General features: G+C 34.9%; 4 protein-coding genes across 5 annotated transcripts; 3 read left to right on the top strand and 1 right to left on the bottom strand.

Moving 5' to 3' along the window:
* LOC105165072 (probable CCR4-associated factor 1 homolog 7) lies at positions 91 to 1,915 on the top strand. The gene is made up of 2 exons (XM_011083949.2): positions 91 to 468; positions 627 to 1,915. Exon 2 carries the CDS (start codon positions 924 to 926, stop codon positions 1,752 to 1,754), a length of 831 nt encoding a protein of 276 aa, XP_011082251.1. The 5' UTR covers positions 91 to 468; positions 627 to 923; the 3' UTR covers positions 1,755 to 1,915.
* LOC105165061 (probable CCR4-associated factor 1 homolog 7) lies at positions 5,845 to 7,617 on the top strand. The gene is made up of 2 exons (XM_011083939.2): positions 5,845 to 6,207; positions 6,513 to 7,617. Exon 2 carries the CDS (start codon positions 6,632 to 6,634, stop codon positions 7,448 to 7,450), a length of 819 nt encoding a protein of 272 aa, XP_011082241.1. The 5' UTR covers positions 5,845 to 6,207; positions 6,513 to 6,631; the 3' UTR covers positions 7,451 to 7,617.
* LOC105165035 (aquaporin NIP6-1-like) lies at positions 10,809 to 13,900 on the top strand. The gene is made up of 5 exons (XM_011083914.2): positions 10,809 to 11,699; positions 11,834 to 12,058; positions 12,161 to 12,355; positions 12,793 to 12,854; positions 13,488 to 13,900. The coding sequence occupies exons 1-5, from the start codon at positions 11,472 to 11,474 to the stop codon at positions 13,690 to 13,692; spliced, it is 915 nt and encodes a 304-aa protein (XP_011082216.1). The 5' UTR covers positions 10,809 to 11,471; the 3' UTR covers positions 13,693 to 13,900.
* On the bottom strand, positions 13,573 to 16,199 carry LOC105165043. 2 transcript variants are annotated; one of them, XM_020697642.1, is made up of 3 exons: positions 15,746 to 16,199; positions 15,091 to 15,216; positions 13,601 to 13,702 (listed from the first exon to the last, which is right to left on the bottom strand). In XM_020697642.1, exon 1 carries the CDS (start codon positions 16,154 to 16,156, stop codon positions 15,806 to 15,808), a length of 351 nt encoding a protein of 116 aa, XP_020553301.1. In that variant the 5' UTR covers positions 16,157 to 16,199; the 3' UTR covers positions 13,601 to 13,702; positions 15,091 to 15,216; positions 15,746 to 15,805. The 2 variants fall into 2 exon arrangements, with proteins under 2 accessions (XP_011082231.1, XP_020553301.1); XM_011083929.2 differs by lacking the exon at positions 15,091 to 15,216 and having other exon boundaries at positions 13,573 to 13,702.

Genomic DNA, 18,768 nt, shown 5'->3' with positions numbered 1-18,768 from the left:
ATAAAAGTATTTTCTACTATATCAAATTTAAAAAATATTATTTTATTACAAGAAAAATTATTTTATTTCACTGATAAAAGCAACTGTATTCCAGACCATTTTCTTTCTTCTTTCCATGGTGAACTGTGTTAAAGGGTCTCTCTTTCTGTCCCCCCCTCTCTCTCTCTTGGAATTGTTCTTGTACGTTTTGCTAAATTTGCACGTACAGACTACAGAGCATATAACTAAGAATAAGATATCGTTTTGTCAAAATAGGTGTTTCTCCCTGGTCCTATTTTCTTGAATCTCTCATCTTTTTGCTCCTCCCCTATAGCCGCCTAAAACTCATTTTCGTTTCCATCCTGTTGAAACCCTAACACCCTTTGCTATATATATGCCCGTATACGTGCACGATCTATGTGTATGTCTGGAGTCTGATGCTGGATCTTGACATTTATGATCACTAGGTCTTTTGAATCTGTTATTAAGGTAATTTCTCATTTGAATTGGTGATTTTGGTTAGTGTTCGGACATGGGTTTGGGTTTCTATCAGCATAGGATATCAGGGTACTGAGTTGTCTGATTTGTTTGTGTGGGCGTGCTTTGATTTGGGCTGATCGAGCATTTCTTTTCGAATTTTTCTGCAGATTTAGTTTAGAAATGGCGACTGTGTGTCAGATCTGGTCTTTGAGGGCTCCCCAAAAGTTCAAAATTTGACTTGCCAGGATTGATGAAACGGGAGAGTTGAGATTTGTCTGGTTTATTTATTAGGGTTTAGATTGGGGCTGATCGCGCATCTTTGGAATTTTTCATCTTATTTAGTTTGGAAATTTGATTTTTGCCAAATCTGTTTTGAGGGCTTCCGGAAAGTTGTGATTTTTGAGTGGTTGGGAACCGAGAAAGAGGAGAATTTCATCTGGGGAAATTGTTCTGATTTTGAGGAGATGTCGCTTTTGGCCAAAGGCGATTCGATCCAAATCCGGGAGGTCTGGGCGGACAACTTGGATGAAGAATTCGCGTTGATTAAGGAAATTGTTGATGACTACCCTTACATTGCTATGGACACGGAGTTCCCTGGAGTCGTGCTCCGTCCCGTGGGCAATTTCAAGAACTCCAGTGATTACCATTACCAAACATTGAAGGACAATGTTGATTTGCTGAAGTTGATCCAATTGGGGTTGACTTTTTCGGACGAGAAGGGGAATTTGCCCACTTGTGGAACCAATAAGCAATGCATCTGGCAGTTCAATTTCTGCGAGTTCAATCCCAATGAGGATGTATTTGCAAATGATTCAGTTGAACTCTTGCGCCAGAGTGGCATTGATTTTGTGAAGAACAATGAGAAGGGTATTGATGCAAAGCGTTTTGGTGAGCTTCTGATGTCATCAGGGATTGTTTTGAACAATGATATGTATTGGGTGACATTCCATAGTGGGTACGATTTCGGGTACTTGCTCAAGCTGTTAACTCGCCAGAACTTGCCCGACACACAGGCGGGATTCTTCACTTTGATCAATATATTCTTTCCTGTTCTTTATGACATCAAGCATTTAATGAAGTTCTCGAACAGCCTCCATGGTGGGTTGAATAAACTGGCCGAGTTGTTGGAAGTGGAGCGAGTTGGGGTTTGCCACCAAGCTGGTTCTGATAGCTTACTCACTTCTTGCACCTTCAGGAAGTTGAAGGAGAATTTCTTTAACGGATCGCTGGAGAAGTATTCTGGCGTGTTGTACGGTTTAGGGGTTGAGAATGGACAGAATCCTCATAGCCAATAGAGTGTAAAAGGTTTGATTAAAAATAAAGATAAAAAATTATGTGAATTGTAGGTACTGATCGAATTATGTGTTGTGCACAAGATGTTTTGATGCCACACATTTGTACACTTTTTAAGCATCCTAGTTGATGAAATGAAATTAATGTCCTGTTTGTATCTTCAGATTCCTGATGTTATGCCTTCAATTACTATTCGCGCAATTATGCTTTTACGGCCTTGTATTTCTGGTTCTTAGTCACTGGAAGGTTCGCCCCGGGTGCTTGTTAGTGCAAAATCTTAGCTGTAGCTGGCCTAAGTTCAATTCCATGGCCTAAAGCGGGTGCTTGTTAGTGCAAAATCTTAGCTGTAGCTGGCCTAAGTTCAATTCCATGGCCTAAAGCGACACAACGACTATGGACCATGTTGGTATATCGATGGTATTATAAGTTTCTACACAAGCTGGAACTCTTTACGCTCCATCTTGACAAGGTAATTCTGGGTAATGGATCTTCATTTAACTCTCTATCTTGACCAAGTTCACACTTCCCATCAGGTTGGTTGCATGCAGAACAACGCTTTTTTATCGCTCTATCCACAGATTTACTGTGTAATTTTGACTGTTTGCTCATTACCATTCTCTTACCCTGCATTGCTCTTGCTCTTCCATTCTCCATTGTCTCCAAGAAGAGTGCAATACACATAATTGAAAACATATATGGAGGATCTCAATTTTCTGAAATTTTATATTGCTATTTTTAGCTCAATCAATATTTTTCTCTTTTCAAATATAAAATTATCAAGTTGTTATATGAAAATAAAGCTTTTCTTGTTTCTTTTTTTTTTTTTTAAGAAAGAAACTATTTTAAGGTATTTATTGAATTTATGATTGGTTAAGTAAGAGTGATTTAAATCATCAGCCGAAGCACATCTGATGCATCTGCATACTCGTCTAATATATTAATTTTTAGGATAAATTCCAATCACCTCTCCTGAGGTTTTGTATTACTACAAATACGTCCTCATTAAATACTTTATTGATTTTAAGTTCTTTTTAATAACGAGCTCATTCCGTTATAATTTCATCCAGCTCATTCCCTTATGATTCTACTTAATTTTTGTGGTGAACTGCACAAAATATTCTTCCAAATTATAAATTGTGATTTTATAAAATCTTTTTATAAACTAATATTCTCAATGAATTATTTACTTTATCCACCTTTATTTTTTTTATTTTTTAAATATATTTTTTTAAAACTTGGCAAAAATTAAATAGTAATTTTTACCTCACTATTTATGGATTACATAATTATTTTATATTTTAAGGAGTATATTTATAATATTTTAAATAATAAGTGATATTCATAATTATATTAAATTTTATTAACATAGTTGTAATTTACCTTAACTTTTAATTAAATGGAAAAGAAAGAAAAAAAATATCTGACCAAAATTGATAAAATAATTTCTAAAACCAAATCGTAATAAAATAAAAAAAAATAGTATTGATTTTGTTACGTGGATACCACGTTCACCCTTCTATTATTGATACTCTTGTATTGTATGTCGGTCTGATGTGTGCTGTCGTGCTTTGTTGCAAAATAAATAATTACGAAAGAATTTTATGATTTGGTGGCCATATAATGATTATTTCCCAAAGCCTCTATAAATTTGCTTTTTCACCCCCTTTAAAAATTTAAAATTATTTTTAAAGACTCAACTAAAGTTACCAAAAGCAATAAAGAACATCTTGAGGGGATAAATATGAAATTAGGGTCGCCATTAAATTACACATGTGTATTTTTAACAAGAATAAGAGCTTATATCGCTACAATCATTGCCACATAAATAATAATTCATCGATTTCCGTCAAAATTAGGGTTAGTTGGAAGAAAATTGTTAAAATTTTGATTTTCCAACTTGATTGATTATTCAATAAATTTTATCTAGGCCTGTCAATAATCGGACATTCAGACTCAATAAATATTCATAGTTATCATTTATATATCCTGTCCATATAACACTCATTGGATGTTGGCGTTATTATACCCAAAATAATTGGGTTCAGTCTGGATGCTATCCATTGCGTCTTACATATATTAAAATGAATAAAGCAATCATATATTTTTCTACAATAATATCATCACTTAACACTAACTTAATTTAAGAAAAATATTTCATGAACTTTTTTACATGAAAATCATAGTTTAACTTAATTCAAATAATTAATAGTTATTAATCAATTACTACAATCAACAATGAAAATCATAGTTTAACTTTGAAATAATTCTTTTTATCCATTTGAAATTGCGTTCTGAATTTTTTAATTGAAGTTCAAAAAAAAAAAATTTATCAGTTTCATATACTAGTCGAGCATAACTAATTTATTTTTTTTCATTCTTTTTCATGTTAAGTTCGAATTAACTTTATCTTAAATTTAGTTTGGAGGTGTTACTACCAAAACAAAGATGAAAAACTTGTGTGTGTGTGTGTGTTTTCAAATATCAATATGTAAAAAAATTAATATACTATATGCAAATTTAAAAATTTTAAATGACAAGTAAAACGAGTTGATTGATATCTAAAAAATTTATAAATTTGATAAAATTTTATATTATTAAATTTTATCCATTCAATATTCATACTCACAGGTATTTTAGGGTCTAGACTCTACCCAAATCCAAAATATTTATTTCGATGGGTATGGGTCCAGGTCTAAGTCTAGTATAAAATAATTGAATTCGAGTATGGGTCTAACATAAAATTACCTGATTATGAATTTTGATATTATCCGTCCATTGACAGGACTAGTTTCATCGCACTCACTTTATTTTTAATTAGGAAACAAAATCTTAAGATTATACTTACTCGGACTTGATTAATTATACAATAAACCTTATTTCACTTTGCTAAATAATAATTAATTAGTGTCATAATTAAGGCTGGTCGGAAATTATTGTTTTGTTTGTGTTTGACTAGACCTGATTAATTATATGATAAATTTTGTTGCACATTGTTACCTATACAAATTCACATGTATCATAATTAGGGTTAACCAGTAAAATCGAACTTGATTTATAGCATAATAAATCTTATTACATTTTGGTACGGATAATAACTCATTTCTGTCATAATTACGGTTAGTCAAAAGAGTATTATTAGGATTATGTTCAGTCAACCAAATTTAATATATAATTATATTGACTGCTTTTAATTATATTCTAAATACGTAATAAGTATATGGTATTAGTCATATAAATTATTTTACTTCGATTGGATATGCTAAAGAATTTAATAGAATTTCAATGTTAGACCCACCAAACAATTTTGTCAATAATTATATGGGATAGTTACACTCTCCTCTTATAAGGTTTGGTGTAATTATACATAGATCATTTGTGGTTTGAAAAATTATATTTAGCACCCAGACATTTGCTTCTGTCTAACAAATAAGTCGCTCCGTTAATCAAAATTCTCAAATTTGTTGATATTAAAAAATAAAAAGGAAAAAAATATATGTTTACCTTCGATTGACTTATTATTGATTTATTGTAGGTCAAATAAATTTTTTTATGCTCAAATTACCCTCATACATCTCCACTCGTTAATGAATGAGAAGATGTATATTTTTGTAATTTTCGTGAATAAATAAGGAAAACCAATGTAAAAAGTTATAATTCAAACTTGGTTGAGTTAAATTCAAATTAAATACATAATATTTGTAATAAATACTAATACAATGTGTGGAATTTAATTCGATCAATACTTTTTTTTTGCTAGCATATTTGAATATTTATTTATATTCATTTAAATTTAAATTTTTTATTTATTAAAATCTATTATATATATAAATATACTTACAATTGAACCTCTAATTAAAAGATATTTAAATATTTTTGCACACACATACCACTTAAATATTAAAACTAAGCAAAGTTTCACAGTATTACTTATAATATAATTCTATTTTCCTAATATTCTTTATTTTCTTTAAATTTTATTACCAAAAAGAACATAAATTATTATAGTTTTCTAATTTTTGTACCAAAATATTATTTCAAAAACTAAAAATTTTCACCAATAAAAAGACCTGTGAGGGAAGCATTTGATCTTTTGGTTTCGGAAGGTGAACAGAGAGAGGAGGGGGCCCCATCCCATCAGTGTTCATCTTCTCTCTCTAGAAATCACCTTTCTCTCTCTAAATTATTCAGGAAAACCCCAAAAAGAAAAAAAGAAAAAAGAAAAAGTAATTGAGAAATGCAAATTTCCCTTTAGCCCTTCATCTTGTTTTTTGCTCCTCCCATCGCCGCCTTACACACATTATCATTTTCCTTCATGCTCAAACCCTAACGCCCTCTTCTATTTATACACCCATATACATACACTATCTCTAGACATACGTGTGTATAAGTGCAGTCTGGTACTGGATCTAGACATTGACCATCGGAAGATCTTCTTCTATCTGTCTTGATCTTCAGGTAAGTTTCTGTTCTTGATTGATTCACCGTTTTTTGGGTTGTGTTCAGATAAGGGTTTCGACATTTGGTATCTGGGTTGTGATTTGTTTGATTTGTTCTACTTTGATTTGGGGGTGGAATGGCGTCTGTGGAAACTTTCAGCAGATTTAGTCCGGAAATGGTGGCTGTTTGATAGATCTGTTCCGAGAGCTAGTCAATTTTGAGTAGTCAGGAGCAGATCAGTTGGAGGGTTGAGATTTATCTGATTTGTTATGTGGGTTACTTTGGTTTGAGCTGATCCCTCGTTTCTGGAACTTTTGTTGCAGATTCGGTTCAGAAGCAGTGACTTTTTACAGATCTGTTTTTGAGGGCTCTCCAGAAGTTCAAATTTTGAATGGTCAGGGACAAAGATTTGCTGAAATTGCTCTGATTTGGTTTTTGGGAAATGTCACTTCTGCCTAAGAGCGATTCGATTCAAATCCGGGAGGTTTGGGCTGATAACTTGGACGAAGAATTCGCGCTGATTCGTGAAATTGTTGATGATTACCCTTACATTGCGATGGACACTGAGTTCCCTGGTGTCGTTCTCCGACCCGTGGGCAACTTCAAGAACTCCAGTGATTTCCATTACCAGACACTGAAAGACAATGTTGATTTGTTGAAGCTCATCCAATTGGGACTAACATTTTCGGATGAGAAGGGGAATTTGCCTGATTGCGGGACTGATAAGTACTGCATTTGGCAGTTTAATTTCCGGGAATTCAATCCCAATGAGGATGTCTTTGCGAATGATTCCATTGAATTGTTGCGCCAGAGCGGCATTGACTTTGCAAGGAATAATGAGAAGGGCATTGATTCCCGACGGTTTGCGGAGCTCTTGATGTCGTCAGGGATTGTTCTGAATAATAACGTGTATTGGGTGACGTTCCATAGCGGGTATGATTTTGGGTACTTGCTCAAGCTCTTGACTTGCCAGAACTTGCCCGAGACACAGGCGGGGTTCTTTACTTTGATCAATATATACTTTCCAGTTCTTTACGACATCAAGCATTTGATGAAGTTTTCTAACAGCCTCCATGGTGGGTTGAACAAGCTTGCTGAGCTGTTGGAGGTGGAGAGAGTTGGGGTTTGCCATCAGGCGGGTTCAGATAGTCTGCTCACTTCGTGCACCTTCAGGAAGCTGAAGGAAAACTTCTTTAGCGGTTCTCTAGAGAAGTACTCTGGTGTGTTGTATGGTTTAGGTGTTGAGAGTGGACAGAGCTAATAGGTGACAAAGGTTTCAAAAAAAATAAAAAAAAAGAAAAAGATGTGAATTGTAAGAGTTTATGAAACTAAGGTGTTGAGCACAGTTTGTTGATGATGCCACACTTTTGTACACTTTCCATGTGTTGTATTTGATGAAATTAAATATATATCCCGTTTTCTTCTTCAGCTTTTCTCCCTGATTTCTCTTAGTAATACGGATGCAGTTTGAGATTCACGGCGTTGTGCTTTTGTATTTCTTATTCAATAGTTGTTAGTTGTTGCTGCAAGGTTTGGCCGGCTGCTTAATATTGCAAAGTCATCAGCTGCAGCAGGCGCTATTTTCTTTAGCTGGATTTCCAAGTCAGGAGTTTTAGCCCAGAAAATTGTTCGCCTATTCATTCATCCTGCTCCCAAGTTTGGTGCTAAAAGGTTTGGTTTTCTTCAGCTACTTCTCAGTTCAATTTTATGATCCAAGTAAAATAAGTCTTATAATGTGCTATGACCTTCTAGTTCCTGGATTTGGGAACTCTTTAAGTTATCCTCGTTAATCTAATTAGTATCAGTTGGTTGTGTGTAACATCGTCTTAAAGACGGCCTAGCTAATACCCGGACAGCATCCAATGAACTATAAAAATAGTGTAGAAACATTATGAAAGGCATGCATTAATGCTTTTGCATGCCTTTCGTATATTTTACATGCCACGGCTTCATATATTACTGGTGGTTTCTACCAAACATCAATCACGCCTGCTGAGATGCAAGACCAGCCAGTTTCACACTATAGTTGCAACATTTTTGCTACAATCCAGGAGATTTTCCAGCCATCTCTACTACCTTAATTTGATCAATAACAGTCACAAGATTTGCCATATTTACTCAATTATCAATTGTTACTTATTCAAACAGTCTGGGTGCAATGGTACTGAGAAGCAAAACCAAAATAGCAGTCTGCAGCCAGAGTGTTGGCTGCTGAAGAAGAAATACAGTAAAAACAGTGAATGTGACCATGATAACTGGATATCAGGTTGAAAGCAATAACATCATTGTCATAAGTATGGAGAGAATGTTTGGAAGGCACCTCCCTGGACAAACCTGCGCTGGATCCGGTGAGGTTGCTTGGTCTTGATATTTTGGAGATGGCCCAAAGATAAGGTTTAGAGTTACAAGGATCGTCGTCTGTGAAAACCCTCCAAACATCGAGTTAGCAGAGTGGCTGATGTAGGAAAAAAAATGGTAGTCCTACACTAAAAAACTTTTGGACTGGCAGTTTGTAGGCGTATCCAGTAGCATGGATTACATACGGCCTATTCATCTGTTGCAATATGTCCCTCAACCTAAGTTGAGGATTACGATCTTGGTTGGTCAAGATCTGCATGAAAGGCTTGCGCAATAGTGTAGTGAGTATATGCCCTATTCATCTACTGAAACGTGTCTGTCAATTAATAATTCGAAACTGGTATTTTGGTCGATCACAATTCGCGTAAAAAACTTGCCCAATAGTACAAAGGATAAATAGCATTCATATATTGAATGCGTCCGTCAATCAATAGCCGGGGATTGAAATTTTTGGTTGGTCACGATCAGTGTGATGAGCTTGTGCAGTAGAATGTAGGAAGGTGGCATTCATATAATGAAATGCGTCCGTTAATTTGCAGTTGAGAATCAGGATTCTGGTTGGTTAAGATTTGCATGAAAAGACTTACTTAATAGCACGAATGATATATAACCTATTTATCTATTGAAACATGTTCGCAATCTATAGATACTGACCAAGATTTGTATAAAAGGTTGCCCAATAGTACGAATGATATATATCCTATTCATTTACTGAAACGTGTTCGTCAACCTACAGTTGAGAATTGTGATTTTCTATCACCAAGAACACAAAATAAGTCATAAAAGAATATTTTTTGATAGAAAAATTTAAATAGCTGACTATTTAGTGTAAAGTAAATATGCTCGAGTGTAATTGTTTAAATACACAGTTCATTAACCAAAAATAGCTAAATGTAGTCACCTCACACTTATAGATATTGAACATTTTGCTGCGCAAGAGGCGAGAGACGAATGATCGGCAGAGTCCACCAAACCCTTGTAAATATAACTTTTTGAAAATAAAGTAGCAGCCAATTTCTTGTGAAGAAAAGCAGGTCTATATCCATGACTTTTGCCTAAACACGTGATGCTAAATTGCAGACAAGAATGAAGTATTTGATGTTCGAAATGAGATTAAAACTGTAGGAAAACTTTATTTCATCTTTACCAAAATTCAATTGTCATAAGAAATCAGCACTAACTTTATCATTATTCTATCTTAAAATGGCAATTGTTCTTGTCTCTTGAGATGCCCTTTTCAGCTGATGTTTTTTTACTTCTATTCACATACAATGTAATAATTAGCTCTTCAAAACAACAAGAACCAGAAATAGCTGTTGTAATTAGTCATCTTCTTTACCACTAATAAAAGCTAGTTGCCTCCAGCAGCAGTTGAAGAAATGGCATCATTTGCATTCTTAACTTTGCATTCAGTACTTAGTTTTTTTCTTCTAGAAAATTGGAAAGCAGGGTGACCCCACAGTCTCGGCCCGAAAATTGGCCGAGCTTGTGCAATAGTCTTGGTCCCTACAGTAGCTTCATAAAAGGCACCACTTTATGAACTCACCAAGAACAAAGGCCTAAACCCTTTGACAGATGAACATAGGTTGAGACCCACGTTTAACTACATCAAATTTAGCAATAATACAAAACTTGTGTCAAATGGAAGCATTCAACCATTGTCACTAGACCACAACGATTGGTAGTAGTATCCAGTGCGGTAGGCATGAGGAAGAATAAAACATTCTCTCTTTGGATTGCTTGTCGATCTCATTGCCAAACTCATCGTAATTGACATTCAGACACACTCGACTCTGAATTTTTTAAACGCATTAAATTTGAAATTACCAAATAATAAAGATAAGTTGTATCATTGGACTAAATGAGCAGGAATAATTACCGTAAACTGTGAACCAGAAAATTATCAACGTAATTTTATGTCTGCTAATGCATGCGTATAAGAACACAATAAAGTTAAGATTTGCAGTCATAAATGTGCTCCCATGCGAGTCAGTCACTGGGATTTGGTATTTGTATTATTATGGTAATCACATTATGATGGATCAAGAACCTACCACACTAACTATGCAACAGAATATCATACGGCAGATAGTTCATCATATACCAGCAAACTATATCTTCCCTTATCTTTCCAAGAGAAAAAGGTTGAAAACTTCACACCCAACTCAATAATTAATAACCATTGTATATTCTCATGCCAAACAGTTTCTAAAATACTTGCCTATATCGGATTTCGTCGCATCAAACGATGAGAATTATGTCACATCAGTAGTGGAATCTGCAATATAATTTTCACAGTTTGGTATATAACACTCGGCATAAACAAGTATTATATATCGGGTTGTGATTACCCAACAAATTCAAAAAGAAGACTACTTTACTTAAAAAGATAGAAGCGTAACGAAAGCACATCCTAAGATTAGTAAATTATAAATAAAGCAAGGATTAAACAATAATCCTTGTCCAACTTCCTAGCAGTCTACCAACCAAGATTCCCTCTTTTCTCTGCCTCCACTCCTGTAAATTTCATAGCGAAATACATCCTCTTTTGACAACTAAGGAGCTCCAGACAATGGTTGACTTCATAATTGAGCGAAAATACAAAATCAAGTGGATGGGACAGCAAAAACATGACCAGTGTCTGAAAGTTCAAATCTTTTTCTCAAATTCATAATGTAAATGAAATTGATTAATGTCCCACCACTCCACTCCCAAAGCAACTTTCTTTTTTTCCTCCAATTCCATCCACTAATTTTAGTTTCCTCTGTCCTTTTGTTGGATCTATCGAGACTCTCTAACTTCAACCAGTGTATAAAAATGCATGAAGGGCTCGGTTCCAGGAACATAAGAAGGAAGCATGAGCTCAATGTTCTTACATTGTTTGTTGGAGCATTGAGGTATAGAGATATCATCATATTTGAGTGATGGAAGCTGAAGATGGTGCATCAGCTGCTTCTGCCCCTGCAACACCAGGCACTCCTGGTGGTCCACTCTTTGGGGGATTCCAGCCAGGGAGAGGTGGCAATGGGAGAAGATCATCTCTTCTAAAGAGCTGCAAATGCTTCAGTGTTGAACCATGGGCCTTAGAGGAAGGGACCTTACCCCCCGTCTCTTGTGCATTGCCTCCCCCTCCAGTTTCTCTAGCAAGAAAGGTGTCTTAACATATTAGTTTTCAAATTTTCCAATCTTTTCAAGTCAAGTCTTATATAAATATATATATATACACACACACACATGTATGCATGGATCTCAAACTTACTCATCTTGTTCTTGGTGTATAAATCAGGTGGGAGCTGAGTTTATAGGTACCCTGATACTCATGTTTGCAGGAACAGCAACAGCCATAGTGAACGAGAAGACAGATGGCTCAGAGACCCTCCTCGGCCTGGCAGCCTCCACCGGATTGGCTGTCATGATAGTCATTCTCTCCACTGGCCACATCTCTGGTGCCCATCTGAATCCATCTGTTACTATTGCCTTTGCAGCCCTCAAGCATTTTCCCTGGAAACATGTAACCACAAATAAGACATTACTTGAGTTAGTATATTCCACGTTTCTTTGAATAACTATAGAATTCTGATCTTTGGATTTGATCAATCTTCAAAACTTTCAGGTGCCGGTTTACATAGGAGCGCAGGTAATGGCATCACTATGTGCCGCGTTTCTGCTCAAAGGGATTTTCCACCCCGTATTGGGTGGTGGAGTTACAATTCCCTCGGGGGGTTATGCTCAGGCTTTCTCTTTAGAGTTTATCATCTCCTTCAATCTCATGTTTGTTGTCACTGCAGTAGCTACAGATACGAGAGCAGTAAGCATATGCTTATCTTCTACACATGTTTTCCTATAAAGAAATCCCGATAGTTTTAACCGTCATCTAAGATCATAACAGGAACCCCTGGCAAGAGTTGCTAATTCAAAGTCCATACTTCAGTGAGTACTAATTTCAAAGACGGACCTCGTTAGTTTTTCAGATAGGAGGCCTGTTACATCAGTTAAATGTAATAAATATGGGTAAAGAATTAGTCTAAAATACGGCATTAGGAGTATTTTTTCCCTGGGGATCTATCTTAATTGTTCAGTGAGAGCGAGATACTATATAGAGTGCACAGACTTATTCTTCGTTAGCATGAATAAAAATTCCAATCCGAACTCAAACATGGATTAGTGTTTTGTTAAACCATTCCAAGAATCTTCTCAAGGAAGCGAACTAAAGTGTGTTAATATATTTTGCGATGCTGAAAACAGGTGGGAGAACTTGCCGGAATTGCAGTTGGAGCTACTGTCATGCTTAATATACTGATAGCCGGGTAATACTCTTTTAAATTGTCATCAACTACCCTCACTTGAACTTTTACTTCTCACTTTAGTTATTTTCTTTTTCCTTTTCCAATCGCATTCAAGCTAACATAAGATCTTTTCCTAAAGTTTGTCTACTTGAGAATTAAAATGCTCGGACTTACAATGGACTCCCAAGAGCAGACTAGTATAACTGTTGAATCAGCCTTAGTTTTTTGCACAGTTTGTCCCATGTATATTTATTGATATCCGAAATCCTAATGCTGGACATATTTAGAAAACCATTACCAAAAGTACGTACTTCTGAACAAACAAGCATAATTCTCCAGAGTCAAGCAAATCTACCTTTCTATCCTTGAAAGAGATTAATGATAGAGAAATGGTGGAAGGCAACTGACAAGGAATGAGAGAGTCCATAATTCATTCTTGCTAAAAGTAGAGGAATAGTGAAAAAAAAGGAAACTCAGAGTTGGTGGTGCGCATGCTTAGGGTGAGAAGTCAATAAAATAATAAACAATGATGAAATTTCTCATGGCCTCAAGGTTTCTGAAAAGAAGAAACAACTTTTACGGCCCTTAAAGAAAAATTCAATGTCAAGAATTATTTATTGTAGATAAAGTCTTATCTGTTATTTTGCGATACAGGAAAACTACAGGAGCTTCAATGAATCCTGTGAGAACTTTGGGACCAGCAATTGCAGCAAACAACTACAAAGCCATATGGGTCTACCTCACTGCTCCTATTTTTGGTGCTCTGGCAGGGGCAGGAGTTTATTCTGCAGTTAAGCTGCCAGATGAAGATGCCAATGCACATGCGAAGCCCTTAGCAGCACTTAGCTTCAGAATATGATCCAATGCACCTAAAACAAATAAAGGCAGACATCATGTCAATAATGCAGGAAAGACCATCAGAAAATTGCATAATGCAATAAGTTGACCAATGTGCATCCCTTTGTTTTCTTATGTATACATCAAGTAAAAGATCTAAATCTGTTGGCTAAAGAAATTGTATGGCCAGTGGTGATTAGATCCCTCCCAAGTTTCAGCAGAATTTTGTATTTGGGACTGCACTCACACGCATGCAACCATATATATATATATATATATATAATCATCCATGTAAGTACATTTCAAAGGGATTGCTTTCCTCCAGGACAAGCCGATAGAACACATGCATAATTTCTTCGGGGGAGGAAAAACCATCCCCGCCCTGGGGAGAGCACCACTCAAGGATGGAAATGGAAACAACCAAAACAGTCAACTGACAGAAATGTTATGCACTCTCTTAATAATTTGCAGTTATATGCAAAGCTACAAGTATATCTGCATATATATGTATATATAAGTTAAAGCTCATTAAATATCATTGAAAATAACTCCTGTAGTACCTATCCAGAATTAGTGGATGAGATAATAAATTGAATGGCAATTTCCAGAGTCTGCTAACATCAGAATGTGGGAGCAGGATCTCAGTATTTACAGGCATGATTTCCTTTTCTCATTTACCTTTCTTAAGACTTCTGAAATAATAAGAATCAGAGACCTTATTCTGAACCATTAGAAAATTTGTCAGCTGCACCAATTTAATCGCATTTATCGATATCTTTCACTTTCTCAGTTAGTGATAAAATCTTATGTGCTTTAAGGTGTAAAAATATATGAATCGGAGAATATCTACCACTGCCTAGCTCCTTGGAAGCAACTGCGTCAATCAATCATAAATAGCCACATGTTTCTCGTGTAGTCCTAATGTATGTAAAAGAGCTATAAGGAAATGTAGAGCATTTGGGCGTGCAAAAATACGAATGAAAACATTGTTGGACTAAGACAGAAAGGGGATTGGAGACAAGAAGTTTCGATATGACAAAAAATGCAAATACACTTGTGTCAGTCATTAGAATAGATTTTGGTCATACTTCTACTGAAACATGTGTGTAGTTTGGAGAAAAAGGTTTTTGGAAATGATCCCAATTACAACCAGAGAGTATTGATGGAAACACTTTTCATATCACATGAACAAGAACACACACCTTAGCATTATAGACACAGGTAAGGACAAATACTTTTGCACAGTATCAACTGTTTGGGGATACTGTGTGAATATTGGATGGTTATAAACATCAAATTTTTTCATATGGCCGTATACACATTCCGAACCCAAATTGTCAGGGGGAGAGGCAGATGAATGTACATAATGGAACACACAGCCATGAAAACTGATGAGGAAAGGGGAATGCTTCCATCAAACCTTTCCATTTCTAAGAATCTGGATAGAATTCGTTGTTGGTTAACCACCTAGCTCGAAAGCTCTTACACCGTCCGCTATATTGATGAAAGTCAATTCTTGCATTCCCTTTCACTATTTCTCATTCTCCTGCGACATTAAGTAAAACTATTACTAAGTGTTCTTAAAATCACGCCCTTGTACAAGTAAATACTCCTACGCTCATATTATCTGTGCTTTTAGCAAGATTGACATTGTAACTTTGCTAAAAACAACAACAATACAAGATAACTAAAACTAATTTACAAAAACTCAAGAAACAATCTAAACTTGAGTCTTGAAAATTCTCATCAATGATAACCGGGCTGACTTCACTAGAAATTTGGAGTCAGATATACACACAACCAACGCGATGAAATCAATTTCCGATCAAAAGCAACACCAAATTCACATTAAAGCCCAAATGCTTTTACGATATCCCAAAAACATAGCACAATAACTAGAATACTGGTCCATTTGCCCATAACAACTCAATATAAACTACCATCCATCCAACATGCTTCAACTTTACATGCCAAAGAATCAAAATCAAAGCATAACATAAATATCCAGCTTTCCAAAATTTCTCATGAACCACCTCAACAATCTGTACTTTTAATCCTCACGCTACAAAACTAACCTGATAGTGATCATTCAAATACTCGTAACAGAAATTGACCAAGGACTTCGTTACACCAATTCAAACCATGTCGACCGCCCGGGTCTGACGCGGACCATCGGGCCTAGCCAAGGAGGAGACAGACCTACAATTACACAAGTAAAGCATCACGGCGGCGAATAGAACGCCGAGGAAATCAGCAACTGCGTCCTTTGGGGATGCCCCGGCGGATTTGAAGAAACCCAGCTCGTCGGCGAACTCTTTAGCTGCGCCGGCTGCAACAGAGACAACGGAGCCGACCCAAATGCTGCGGCGACGGATGAAAGGATAGCGCGTCCGGGCCGCGAGCAGGGAGGAAACGACGGCAATGAAGAAGCAGAAAAGGACGTGGTATAGTTTGTCAACGGCCAACCAATCGTCGCCGTTTTCCATTGCCCGCGAGTTTCAGCCCCAGCAACGGAAAACTCTTGCGGTCCATTAGTCAAATGTAAATATAAACACTACTATAGTTTTGGAGCATTTTATTTCTTTTTAATTATTTAGATTTTAGAGTAAATTTTTTATAATTTTTAGAAATAATAAATATTATTGTGTGATTGTCTCAAACAAAGAACATCACATGAGTGTGACCCTTCAAATTATGAATACTAATATTCAAGAAACTTTATTACATTGTTAATATTAATAAGTTATTATTATAATTGTAATTAATATAAATCGTCATTACTTACTATAATTCATAAATAATTGGTCAAACAAAATCAGGAATTCAAAAATAGTGAAGAGATTAGAGTTTTTTTTAAGTGACATGGATCAATTATTATTTTTTTGAACAAACCAATTACAATTATTAATATTAAATATTTATATTACTATAATAATTATATATGAATCATTAATATCAAATAACTATATTGAAATAAAACAACACTTCATACATTGATGGAGTTTAAACCCATTACCTTAAAATTATGAAATCTTGTTAATTGAGTTAGCCTAATTAGCGAATAAATTAGTATACTTGTATATAATGGTGTTTTATTCAATCCATTACCTGTGAGAAGTTGTTTCTAAATTCTATTATAAAGTTATAAATTTGAATAAGTTTTTATTTCATTATTTATATTTCATAAACTTTTTTATAATTACTTTTTTCCCCAGACAATTGAAAGTTTTAGTTTCATGTGTTGTAGTAGGCTACGGATATGGGCCAATCCATGACCTTTTGATCATGGGTCAAACTTTAATTCCATAACTGTGGTCCAAGAGGTAGGATTCTAACCAACCCTAATAAGCCCAATTTTGAACTTTTTCCTTGAAGGCTTTTGTGCATTTTGAAGTTTTGATTTAACAATACTAGTTGTAGTCTTCATTTTTAATTTATTTTTATATATTCCCAAAATGTGATTTTCATTTTTATTGATGGGTGAAGAGAAAACTGCATATGCTTGACTTGATTGTAAAGATATGAGAGAGGAATGAACCTGCAACTCAATAAATAAATAACCGACACCACATATACATGTACATTAAATATAGTTTGAAACCGGACAAAAAAAAGCAACATATATAACATATAATTAATTTGATTCCAACATGTTTAACTTTGTTTCACAATGCATTCATCTCATAACAGGAGAATGAGTCCCACTCTTTTCTTCCTAATCTGCTTATCAGAAAGGTGATATAGTGTTTTTCTATACCGACTCAATTTCACCGTTTATCATCATAACTTTTTCATTTCGCATCACAGCTCTTTTCACTTTGTGTCGAAGCACTTTTATTTCACATTATAGCTCTTTTCATCTCATTTTGCCATACAAGATATTTTAGATCAAAAGGCTATTTACATAATAATTATATTTTATTTTCATCACTTCCTCATTTTCATGTATTACTAATTCTTATAAATAACTAGTCAAATGAACCTGCAAATTACCACATCTTGATTTACAAACACATGACAACAATATCATACAACTCATGGAACAAAGGAGTACACTTCCTCATTTAGAATACACAATATAACTATTCAGGGTAAAGTATCATATCAGGCATACCATAAGCGGTAATTCATTTTCAACACAATTCATAGACTTCAAACATAAAAGTCATATAGAGGTAGAACCGTGCATCTCTAGATATTACAATTTAATTGCTTATATAAGAGTAATTTGAAACAAAAAAAAAAAGATGTATATAAATAATATTAATTATTTATTTATCTTAATTTTACAACAATTTAAATATTAAAAGATAGTAAATTGGTCCATTCTCTACTTTAATATATTTATTAATTATAAATTATAATTTTTGAATGTTATATGGATGTCAAGCATGGTGTCAAGAGCGGCATTTAAGAGGGTGGATGTTAGCCTTTGTGCACTTACAAGTCCTACTGGCTCACAAGGTTGAGGATGAGTTTGTTTGGATGTTAAATGTATGTTTGACGGTAAAAATAGGAAGGTAGATATTAGACTGTTGGTTCACGAAGCTATGAGGCCGATGGGCCGTCTGTTTGGATATTAAATGTAGACTTAAGAGCGATGAAATCAGGAGGGTGGATATTACCCTTTGTGCATTTGTACGTATTGTTGTTGGCTCACAAAATCATGAATTAGAATGGATGTTTGTTTGGACGTTAAGTGTCTAGTTTGGAGCAGCAAGATCAAAATGATGGATATTAATCAGTGTTAAGTGTCTAGTTTGGAGCAGCAAGATCAAAATGATGGATATTAATCAGTCTCTCTGCACTTGCACATGTTGTTTGCCCATGAAGGGTATATTTCGATGTTAAGAGTAGAATTAGGAGTAACGAGATCAAAAAGTAGTATATTCACACGTACAATCAAAATTCAAATATAACACGCTAAAATTCTGTCGGTAGCATCAAATTTGTTGAAATAAAAAACAAAACACATTTATAATAGTCTAAGTTTGTCACCAATCCTTACCCCCATATGCCGGTGGACAAGAAATCATTGGTCAATTCCAAAATCCTTTTCTAAATATGAATATATATATATATATATATATATATAGAG

The sequence above is a fragment of the Sesamum indicum genome, linkage group LG1 (assembly GCF_000512975.1).
Source record: "Sesamum indicum cultivar Zhongzhi No. 13 linkage group LG1, S_indicum_v1.0, whole genome shotgun sequence".
Lineage (NCBI taxonomy): Eukaryota > Viridiplantae > Streptophyta > Magnoliopsida > Lamiales > Pedaliaceae > Sesamum > Sesamum indicum.
This window is presented reverse-complemented; position numbering and strand designations above follow the sequence as displayed.